Source organism: Babylonia areolata, chromosome 26, assembly GCF_041734735.1.
Source record: "Babylonia areolata isolate BAREFJ2019XMU chromosome 26, ASM4173473v1, whole genome shotgun sequence".
Lineage (NCBI taxonomy): Eukaryota > Metazoa > Mollusca > Gastropoda > Neogastropoda > Buccinidae > Babylonia > Babylonia areolata.
The window spans coordinates 2,722,501-2,735,000 of NC_134901.1; the positions used below are offsets into that span (position 1 = coordinate 2,722,501).

The 12,500-nt window shown below is 43.1% G+C and overlaps 2 protein-coding genes across 2 annotated transcripts in view; both read right to left on the reverse strand.

Annotated features, from left to right (window-relative positions):
• Positions 1–5,547, reverse strand: part of LOC143300774 (uncharacterized) — a 27,845-nt gene extending 22,298 nt beyond the window's left edge. The window contains exon 1 of the mRNA XM_076614702.1: positions 4,810–5,547. Within this exon, the coding sequence (XP_076470817.1) occupies positions 4,810–5,547 (738 nt within the window). The remainder of the gene's footprint in view (positions 1–4,809) is intronic.
• Positions 1–12,500, reverse strand: part of LOC143300501 (calbindin-32-like) — a 367,317-nt gene that overhangs the window by 114,306 nt on the left and 240,511 nt on the right. The gene's annotated exons all lie outside the window — the stretch shown is intronic.

Here is a 12,500-nt window from a genome sequence, read left to right on the forward strand (position 1 = left end):
AGACAGAGCAACAGACAGACAGACAGACAGAGATCGACAGGCAGACAGAGAGAGAGAGAAAGCGACAGACAGACAAAAGACAGACAGACAGAGACAGAGCGACAGACAGACAGACTAAAGACATACAGAGACAGAGCGACAGACAGACAGACTAAAGACATACAGAGACAGAGCGACAGACAGACAGACTAAAGACAGACAGAGACAGAGCGACAGACAGACAAAAGAAAAGAGAGAAAGCGACAGACAGAGACAGAGCGACAGACAGACAGACAGACAGACAGACAGAGAGAAAGCGACAGACAGAGACAGAGCGACAGACAAACAGACAGACAGACAGAGCAACAGACAGACAGACAGACAGAGATCGACAGGCAGACAGAGAGAGAGAAAGCGACAGACAGACAAAAGACATACAGACAGAGACAGAGCGACAGACAGACAAAAGACATACAGACAGAGACAGAGCGACAGACAGACAGACTAAAGACAGACAGACAGAGACAGAGCTACAGACACAGAGAGAGCGACAGACAGAGAGAGAGACAGGCAGACAGACAGACAGGCAGACAGACAGGCAGACAGACAGAGTGAGACAGAGACAGAGACAGAGAATGAGACAGACAGACAGACAGAGACAGAGCGACAGACAGACAGAGAGAGAGACAGGCAGACAGACTGGCAGACAGAAAGACAGAGTGAGACAGAGACAGAGACAGAGACAGAGAATGATTCAGACAGACAGACAGAGACAGAGCGACAGACAGACAGACAGACAGACAGGCAGACAGACAGGCAGACAGACAGAGTGAGACAGAGACAGAGACAGAGAATGAGACAGACAGACAGACAGAGACAGAGCGACAGACAGACAGAGACAGAGCGACAGACAGACACACACACACAGACAGAGCGACAGACAGACAGACAGAGACAGAGCGACAGACAGACAGACAGACAGAGCGACAGACAGACACACAGAGACAGAGCGACAGACAGACAGAGACAGAGCGACAGACAGACAGACAGACAGAGACAGAGCGACAGACAGACAGACAGAGACAGAGCGACAGACAGACAGAGACAGAGCGACAGACAGACAGAGACAGAGCGACAGACAGACAGACAGAGACAGAGCGACAGACAAAAGATAGACAGACAGGGACAGAGCGACGGACAGAGAGAGAGCGACAGACAGACAGACAGACAGACAGGCAGACAGACAGGCAGACAGACAGAGTGAGACAGAGACAGAGAATGAGACAAAGACAGACACACAGAGACAGAGCGACAGACAGACAGAAAGACAGACAGACAAAAGACAGACAGACAGAGACAGAGCGACAGACAGAGCGACAGACAGACAGAAAGAGACAGACAGACAAAAGACAGACAGACAGACAGACAGAGACAGAGCGACAGACAGACAGACAGAGACAGAGCGACAGACAGACAGACAGAGACAGAGCGACAGACAGACAGACAAAAGACAGACAGACAGAGACAGAGCGACAGACAGATAGACAGACTAAAGACAGACAGAGACGCGAGGAGAAAGCAATCACTTTAACATCAGAGGAGCGGAAAGCGACAACAATTAAGCACCAAGAAATGCAGAGCATTAATTCAAACAGCACACCATTAAACACTCGCCCTGACAACGCCACATCGATCACACCACTTCTCCTCCACCACCCACAATCTGTCTGTCTATCTGTCTGTCTGTCTGTCTCCCATCCCTCCCTCTCTCTTTCTCTCTCCTTCCCTCCCCCCCTCTCTTCTCCCTCTCTCCCTCTCTCTCCTTCCCTTCCGCTCTTTTTCTCCCTCTCTGTCTCTCCCACCCTCTCTCCTCCCCCTCTCTTTCTCCCTCCCTCTCTCTGTCTCTCCCTCCCTCTCTCTGTCTCTCCCTCCCTCTCTGTCTTTCCCTCCCTCTCTCTGTCTCTCCCTCCCTCTCTACGTCTCTCCCTCCCTCTCTATGTCTTTCCCTCCCTCTCTCTGTCTCTCCCTCCCTCTCTATGTCTCTCCCTCCCTCTCTGTCTCTCCCTCCCTCTCTCTGTCTCTCCCTCCCTCTCTCTGTCTCTCCCTCCCTCCCTCCCTGTGTGTGTGTGTGTGTGTGTTTACTTACGATGCACTTACTTACTGACTTAATTCTGGCGAGGGGGAAACAGTCCTCTTGTGAACCCCTTTCTCTCTCTCTCTCTCTCTCTGTTTTGCATACCGCTCCACTCCCCCCCCCTCTTGTTGCTCCCCCTCCATTCCATTCACAGAGAGAGGGGCAGAGGGAGAGAGTCGGAGAGAGAGGGAAGGATGGAGGGAGAGAAAAAGGAGGGATGAGGGAGGGAACGAATGAACGAACGAATGAACGAATGAAGGAAAATGTTTTTTTAATGAACTTTGGCCATAGACCACAATTCAAAACCAGGGGGTGGGCACGGGAATGGGTACTGTTGTATTGCATTGTATGTCTCTTTTTGTCACAACAGATTTCTCTGTGTGAAATTCAGACTGCTCTCCCCAGGGAGATTTCTTTTTCCTATCGAAGTGAATTTTTCTACAGAATTTTACCAAGAACAACCCTTTCGTTGCCGTGGGTTCTTTTACGTGCGTTAAGTGCATGCTGCACACGGAACCTCGGTTTATCGTCTCATCCGAATGACTAACTAGCGTCCAGACCACCACTCAAGGTCTAGTGGAGGGAGAGAAAATATCGGCGGCTGAGCCGTGATTGGAACCAGCGCGCTCAGATTCTCTCGCTTCCTAAGCCGACGCGTTCCCTCTAGGCCACCAGTCCACCTGAAGGGACTATGATGCTTGAATAGCATCCCACAATATCATACTTTCATGGAACTGACATTTTACTTAATTATGTCAGAGTAGATGGTTTAACCTTTTGGTCGCATGGAAAATAAATTTTGATACTTGACAATTTTCTCTGCTCGTTGTTTGACCGAAAAAGTGTACTGGGAGACATGTTTAAACAGTCTTGAAGAAATTTTGTCCGTAAATCAATGTACACAGAACAAACAAACAATAAATGGCATTCATCTTCCCAGTTCACCTTGGTAAAGAGCACATTGTTTTAAAACATGATTTTTAGTGTACCTATTAATATCATTGTTCAAAGGAAGTACATTAAATCTGGCCTGAGACAACGCCACCCTGAAACAATATTCGTTTTGTTATATATTTTTTATGTGTTTGTTATACAGCTATTCACCAATCAATCAATCAATCTATCTGTCTGCCTATCTATTTTGTCAGCCTATCTGTCTGTCTATCTATCTGTCTGTCTATCTATCAAAATCTACATTTTTTTTCTTAACATGCAGTTAGTTTTGTTGTCCACCATCACTAGTCATTGAACAGAATACTGTCCTTCCATGCTTTACTTTATCGGTCTCTGTGTGTGTGTGTGTGTGTGTGTGTGTGCGCGCGCGCGTGTGTGTGTGTTTGTGTGTGTGCATGTGTGAAAATGTGTGTGTGTGTGTGTGTGTGTGTGTGTGTGTGTGTGAGTGTGTGTGTGTGTGTGTCTGTGTCTTTCTGTGTGTGTGCGTGTGTGTAAGCGTGTTTGTGTGTGTCTCTGTGTGTGTCTGTGAGCTTGTGCGTATACATGTGTGTGCTTATGTATGTGTGCGTGTGCGTGCGTGTGCGTGTGTGTGTGCGTGCGTGTGCGTGCGTGCGTGCGTGTGTGTGTGTGTGTGTGTGTGACTCGAGTTCGGTTAAAATGAAATAAAAAGGCAGCAGACCAAAATGCACATAATACTGTTTTATTGGCTTTTTCCGAAAACAACAACAGCATCATCGTCATCATTGTCGTTCCAGCAACAGCAATACCAGTACCAGCACCAACAGAATCGGAAGTACTAATGTCAGTCTTTGTCTGACGAGTGAGAACTGAATGTGTGTGTGTGTGTGTGTGTGTGTGTGCAACTGTTCACTTTGTAAAATCTTCTGAACTACAGTTTCTCAAAACGTATATTTTCCCGAAAACTATCCATTTTTCAGATACTATGACATGCGGTTCATAGTACGCTGTGGTGTTTTACAGCGAATTGAACAGACTTCTCCATTCTCAACATGTCACGAACCTTGTCCTCAGAATCTGCTCCAAAAGGGAAGGCAAGCAGTCATTTGTTATGTTTTTCTTACTGTTCCAGCTTTGATTAAACAGTCTAAACATTTCATTATTTGTTAAAGACAATAACATGTTGCTGTCTTATAACGAAACATTATCGAACAGTTTTCTCCCCAAAAATTGTTTGTGTCATAAATAACTTGCGAAATGATCCTATCATAACCAAAGCAACTCTCTCCTAATCATCCGCAATTCAGTTTGAGCCAGACTTCTGTCATGATACCTCCATTTCTGACAAATAACTAATAATAACGCTAGTAGTGCAAGGAAAACTTTCTTCCATAAATACACAACCCTGAAAAGAGACATGGTTAACAACGCTAGTATGCCAACGAATGGTGAACGAAGCTTTCACAAACGCTTAGGCCTGAAAGAACACATAAAAATGCTAACATGCCAACGAAAGGTAAACTGAATCTTCTATAAATACTTCTGTCTGAAATGATACACGGTTACAACGCTAGTATGGTAACGAAAGGGGGAAATACTTCTGCCTGAAAAGGGCAAATAATTGATAAAGCTAGTAAGCCAACAAAAGGGAAACTGATCTTCCATAAATAACATGCGCCTCAAAGGGACACACACACACACACAACACACACACAGAGACACACACACCTCTCCAGACTCCGTTCAACCAAGCGTCTCGGTCCCTTTGAATTGAATCAACCCACGACGTTCTGGGCGAAGGCGGAGGAGCAGACCTCGGAGTACTGGTTCCAGACCAGGCCGCTGGGGCAGGAGTTGACGAAGGCCTGGCCCGTGTTGTCGCACTGGATGAACTTGGTGGGGTCGGGGTGGGCGAAGTAGTAGTGGTTCCCGGCCAGCTGCTGGGCAGTGCAGGGGTTGGTGAAGGGCTGGGAGGTGGGGAAGGCTGTGGGCTGCACCACTACCCCAGCCCCGGCTCCAGCCCCGGCGGCGTACACACAGGCAATGCGACTCCCGTCCCACACCAGGCCCTGGGGGCACTGCAGCACCTGCACCTGCCCCACCCCGGTGCACTCGTAGAACTTGGCGCTGTCCCCGGGGTAGGGGAAGTACACCTGGCCTTGCTGCAGGGCCTGGGCCGTGCAGGGCGAGGTGGACACCACCACAGAGGGGGTCTGGGTGACAGGGAGCGGGGCCTGGCACGACGTGGTGGCCTGGTTGTACACGAGGCCTGTGGGGCACTGCACGACGTAGGCCCTGCCCAGCACGTCGCACTGCACGAACTTGGAGGCGTCGCCAGGCACCGTGTAGTACACCCGGCCCTGGCCCGACTTGCAGGGGTTGGCGGCCAGCTGGAAGGTGCCGGGGCAGCCGTTGTTGGGGTTCAGCACCAGCTGTCTCTTCTCCCCGCGGTCCTCTGACGGGGCCGCCAGAGACAGACCCAGGACTGCAGCAGCGGTGATCAGCGATGTGACCAGCATCATGGTTTGGTGTGTGTTGAAGGAGGGGAGGACAGTGGTTTAAACGTGAGTCTTCCTGCTTTCAACCGGACCTCTCCAGTAACGCTGTGAGCAGAGCAATGCAGTGCAGGGTGATGTGTCCTGGTCAGGGCTGCTACCCCTGGGGGGCTTTAAATATACTCCTCAACATAGCGCGGCGCTGATTGGTGGGTGGGGGTTGGGGGGTTGGGATGGGGGGGAGATAAGGGGATGGGGGCGGTTGTTGGAAGTCTCTGATCTCTCTTATCGTTTGGATAAAGTGGGTCAACAATACGCCCACGCTATCACGCCGATGATGACTAGCGCGTTAGTGAGGGAGTGTCTCATCTCCGCGATCAGTTTGCTTAGTGGGTACAGACAGTGTCCGTTTTTTTCTGTGTTTTTTTCTGATTCTCAAGGACACGTCACTGCGTTCGGACAAACCCATACACGATACGCCACATCTCAGTGATAGTCGGATGCCTGAGCAGCAGCGTGATCCAATGCGACAGTCAGGCCTGAAGGGTATGCACCTCTCTCTCTCTCTCTCTCTATATATATATATATATAAATCGTGGAGTGATGGCCTAGAGGTAACGCGTCCGCCTAGGAAGCGAGAGAATCTGAGCGCGCTGGTTCCAATCACGGCTGAGCCGCTGATATTTTCTCCCCCTCCACTAGACCTTGAGTGCTGGTCTGGACGCTAGTCATTCGGATGAGACGATAAACCGAGGTCCCATGTGCAGCATGCACTTAGCGCACGTAAAAGAACCCACGGCAACAAAAGGGTTGTTCCTGGCAAAATTCTGTAGAAAAATCCACTTCGATACGAAAAACAAATAAAGCTGCACGCAGGGAAAAAAAAAAAAAAAAAAAGGGTGGCGCTGTAGTGTAGCAACGCGCTCTCCCTGGGGAGAGCAGCCCGAATTTCACACAGAGGAATCTGTTGTGGTAAAAGGAAATACAAATATATATATATATATATATATATATATAATATATATATATATCTATATATATATATATATATATATATGTGTGTGTGTGTGTGTGTGTGTGTGTGTGTGTGTGTATGTATGCATGCATGTATCTATGTATGTATGTATGTATGTATGTTTGTATGTATGTATGTGTACCCATGAGAGTGGATATATCCATTTGTGTACATATGGAACTAGATTTTATCTTAAGAATTTTACTAAAGGACAACACGCTCATTTATCGTTCGTTTGTTTATCTATAGTCTGTTCATCTAAGATGATGATATTAGACTGAAAATAAATGATATTATCAATATCATTATTATTATTATTATTTGGGTTATTATCATTTCTATCATCATGATGATAATTGATATCATTGATTAGAAATCATCATTTCTGTATATTCAAATGAAAAGGTGGAGGGGGGGGGGGGCGAGGGTCCATACGTCAATCTAGATCTTACCAGTGCAGGAACGAGATGGTTGAGTGTTTTTGAATCTTGACCCCGATTTTAAGAAAATTTAAGCTTTTCATTGCGTTTGATATAGCGTTTTCCAGATGTTTCTTCCAATTTAGCTTTGGAGTAAAATAAACACCAAGGAATTTGACCCCAGATTTGTAGAAGAGTTCTTTTCCATCAAGATTAAAAGTTGGTAATTTTTTTTGGGCAGCACCATTATTAAAAAGTATCATGTGTGTCTTTTCAGTTGAAAACTGTAATCCATTATCTTTCATATGAATGTTTAATTTGTCAAGTTCTGATTGATATAAATTGTTAATGTGATTGATATAACGCAAGCCTGTTTTCTTTCGCAAAGTTACATCCAACCAAACTGCGATATCATCAGCGTATTAGGCGAGATTTATAGATTTAGACAAATATTTTGGCAAATCATTACATTATGTTGAACAAAAGTGAGGAAATTATAGATCCTTGCGGAATACCCATATTAATTGATATTAAAGACGACAATGATTGCCCAACTTTAGTGATAATGCTTCTCTGTCAAAAGAAATTTTATATACCTGTATACATTGCTTGTTAACCTAATGTTCTGTAGCTTAAACAGTAATCTGGCATGCCAAACGCGGTCATAAGCTTTTTGTACATCAAAGAACGTGGCCAAAACACTCTTTCTCTTTGAAAACTGTTGTTTTATGTTTGTTGTTGTTTTACTGGGTAATCGAAAGTAGATCTGCCCTTTCTGAATCCAGCCTGTGCAATCGGAATAATTCTATTTTTATCACAGTGATAAGTTAGCCTCATCAATATAATTTTCTCCATGATTTTTACGACGTGCAATGTTAAGGATAGGTCTATAACTCGATGGACCTGATCGTGGTTTAGCTGATTTAAGTATGGGAGTAATGGTAGCTTTTTTCCATATACAAGGTGTTTTACCTGCTTCCCAACATTTCACAAAAAGCGTACGAAGGAGCTTGCACCATTCTTTAGGAGGATGACTGATCATGGTGTACGAAATACCAGTATAGCCTACAGCCACTTTTCTTTTTCGAAATGACGCAGTTGCATCTTCAAGTTCTTTAAAAGTGAGTGGATCATTTATGAATATGTCATTATTAGGAGCTGGTTCCTTATATTGTTCATTTGATTCACTATTAATTAATTCTGACAGCAAGCTGTTCGGGTGTTAATCCATCATTATTGCATGTTTTGGCAAACATATCTGAAAAAGTTTCTGCTTTTTCTAAAGAGGTAGGGAAACATTTCCCCTGAACTTTTATAGGATATTCTTGAAAAGATAACCCATTTTTTATGTCCTTAATTTATGGGACAACACTTATGTTACCAACAGTTCGTTTTCAGTGTGCCAAGTGCGTGCTGCACTGCACACGGGGCCTCGGTTTATCATCTCATCCTCATGGCCAGACGCTCAGTTGACCCCCCATTCAAACTTTGGAGAAAGAGCAAGATCAGGATTTGAACCCAGCCGCCTCACGGATACTGTACTGATAGACAAGCATCTTAGCCATTCTGCCACGACCATTCATCACGTTTGATGGTCTCACGACAAATAAATGGAGTCTTGAGTCTTGAATCTGATGACTGGCGAGTTGGGGGTAAATGCCCACTTCAGCACTTCTGGTGCATTCTACAATGCTGCATCTCTTCTTTTTCTTTTTTTCGGTTTCTCAATATGTATGTTTTAGGTATGTCTTAACCAAACAGTTTGTTGTTTTTATTTATCAGTATGTATGTCTTAGGTATGTCTTAGCCAAACAGCTGGTTGTTTTTATTTCTCAGTATGTATGTCTTTGGTATGTCTTAATCAAACAGTTGGTTGATAACTAAGTATGTTTTAGGCATGTCTTAATCAAACAGTTGGTTGTTAACTATGTATGTCTTAGGTAAGTCCTAACCAAACAGTTGGTTGTTAACTAAGTATGTCTTATATATGTCTTAACCAAACAGTTGGTTGTTAACTATGTATGTCTTGGGTATGTCTTAACCAAACAGTTGGTTGTTAACTAAGTATGTCTTAACCAAACAGTTGATTGTTAACTAAGTATATGGTATGTCTTAACCAAACAGCTGGTTGTTAACTAAGTATGTTTTAGGTATGTCTTAACCAAACAGTTGGTTGTTAACTAAGTATGTTTTAGGTATGTCTTAAGCAAACAGTTTGTTGTTAACTATATATGCCTTAGGTATGTCTTAAGCAAACAATTGGTTATTAACTAAGCATGTCTTAGGTATGTCTTAACGAAAAAGTTTGTTGTTAACTATGTATGTCTTAGGTATGTCTTAACCAAACAGTTGGTTGTTAACTATATATGTCCCGGGTATGTTTTAACCAAGCAGTTGGTTGTTAACTATGTCTTAGGTATGTTTTAACCAAGCAGTTGGTTGTTAACTATGTCTTAGGTATGTCTTAACCGAACAGCCGGTTGTTAACTAATATAAGCGCAATACCAAACGCTCTTTATATTTTGTATCAACTGCAGGAAATGTGGAACATTTTCATGTGCTCTCCCGCAGGGCTTCCTGAAAATGAAACATGTCTTGTCTTGTCTTGTCTTGTCTTGGTAAGTAAATTCCTGATCTTCCTGACCGTTCAGCTGAACGTAGACCATGTATACAATACACTCCCCCGCCTTCCGTCCATCAGCAAAACTGCTGATGACTGCGCACATGTAGTAGGAAGATCGGTTCGTTATCTTGGTGGGTCTGTTGAGAGAGAGAGAGAGAGAGAGAGAGAGAGCTGAGTGGGAGACCAGGTGATGGTGAGAGGCGGGGTGCACGCGTATACACACACACACACACACACACACACACACACACACACACACGTACACACACACACACACACACACACACATAAATGATATTATCAATATCATTATTATTATTATTATTTGGGTTATTATCATTTCTATCATCATGATGATAATTGATATCATTGATTAGAAATCATCATTTCTGTATATTCAAATGAAAAGGGGGTGGGGGGGGGGGGGGGGGGGGGGGGGAGGCGAGGGTCCATACGTCAATCTAGATCTTACCAGTGCAGGAACGAGATGGTTGAGTGTTTTTGAATCTTGACCCCGATTTTAAGAAAATTTAAGCTTTTCATTGCGTTTGATATAACGTTTTCCAGATGTTTCTTCCAATTTTAGCTTTGGAGTAAAATAAACACCAAGGAATTTGACCCCAGATTTGTAGAAGAGTTCTTTTCCATCAAGATTAAAAGTTGGTAATTTTTTTTGGGCAGCACCATTATTAAAAAGTATCATGTGTGTCTTTTCAGTTGAAAACTGTAATCCATTATCTTTCATATGAATGTTTAATTTGTCAAGTTCTGATTGATATAAATTGTTAATGTGATTGATATAACGCAAGCCTGTTTTTCTTTCGCAAAGTTACATCCAACCAAACTGCGATATCATCAGCGTATTAGGCGAGATTTATAGATTTAGACAAATATTTTGGCAAATCATTACATTATGTTGAACAAAAGTGAGGAAATTATAGATCCTTGCGGAATACCCATATTAATTGATATTAAAGACGACAATGATTGCCCAACTTTAGTGATAATGCTTCTCTGTCAAAAGAGATTTTATATACCTGAAAAAAAAGAAACCTAACCTAATGTTCTGTAGCTTAAACAGTAATCTGGCATGCCAAACGCGGTCATAAGCTTTTTGTACATCAAAGAACGTGGCCAAAACACTCTTTCTCTTTGAAAACTGTTGTTTTATGTTTGTTGTTGTTTTACTGGGTAATCGAAAGTAGATCTGCCCTTTCTGAATCCAGCCTGTACAAACGGAATAATTCTATTTTTATCACAGTGATAAGTTAACCTTATCAATATATAATTCTCCATGATTTTTACGACGTGCAATGTTAAGGATAGGTCTATAACTCGATGGACCTGATCGTGGTTTAGCTGATTTAAGTATGGGAGTAATGGTAGCTTTTTTCCATATACAAGGTGTTTTACCTGCTTCCCAACATTTCACAAAAAGCGTACGAAGGAGCTTGCACCATTCTTTAGGAGGATGACTGATCATGGTGTACGAAATACCACTATAGCCTACAGCCACTTTTCTTTTTTCCAAATGACGCAGTTGCATCTTCAACTTCTTTAAAAGTGAGTGGATCATTTATGAATATGTCATTATTAGGAGCTGGTTCCTTATATTCTTCATTTGATTCACTATTAATTCTGATAGCAAGCTGTTCGGGTGTTAATCCATCATTATTGCATGTTTTGGCAAACATATCTGCAAAAGTTTCTGCTTTTTCTAAAGAGGTAGGGGAACATTTCCCATTACTTTTTATAGGATATTCTTGAAAAGATTACCCATTTTTTATGTCCTTAATTTAGGGGACAACACTTATGTTACCAACAGTTCGTTTTCAGTGCGCCAAGTGCGTGCTGCACTGCACACGGGGCCTCGGTTTATCATCTCATCCGCATGGCCAGACGCTCAGTTGACCCCCCATTCAAAAGGGCATGATTAGGATCTGAACCCAGCCGCCTCACGGATACTGTATTGTTAGACAAGCGTCTTAGCCATTCTGCCACGACCATTCATCACGTTTGATGTCTCACGACAAATAAATGGAGTCTTGAGTCTTGAATCTGATGACTGGGCGTGTTGGGGGTAAATGCCCACTTCAGCACTTCTGGTGCATTCTACAATGCTGCATCTCTTCTTTTTCTTTTTTTCGGTTTCTCAATATGTATGTTTTAGGTATGTCTTAACCAAACAGCTGGTCGTTTTTATTTCTTAGTATGTATGTCTTAGATATGTCTTAGCAATATCTTAACCAAACAGTTTGTTGTTTTTATTTATCAGTATGTATGTCTTAGGTATGTCTTAGCCAAACAGCTGGTTGTTTTTATTTCTCAGTATGTATGTCTTTGGTATGTCTTAATCAAACAGTTGGTTGATAACTAAGTATGTTTTAGGTATGTCTTAACCAAACAGCTGGTTGTTAACTATGTATGTCTTAATCAAACAGTTGGTTGTTAACTATGTATGTTTTAGGTATGTCCTAACCAAACAGTTGGTTGTTAACTATATATGTCTTAGGTATGTCTTAACCAAACAGTTGGTTGTTAACTATATATGTCTCGGGTATGTTTTAACCAAGCAGTTGGTTGTTAACTATGTCTTAGGTATGTTTTAACCAAGCAGTTGGTTGTTAACTATGTATGTCTTAGGTATGTCTTAACCGAATAGCCGGTTGTTAACTAATATAAGCGCAATACCAAACGTTCTTTATATTTTGTATCAACTGCAGGAAATGTGGAACATTTTCATGTGCTCTCCCGCAGGGCTTTCTGAAAATGAACACGTCTTGTCTTGTCTTGTCTTGTCTTGTCTAGTCTTGTCTTGGTAAGTAAGTTCTTGATCTTCCTGACCGTTCAGCTGAACGTAGACCATGTATACAATACACTCCCCCGCCTTCCGTCCATCAGCAAAACTGCTGATGACTGCGCA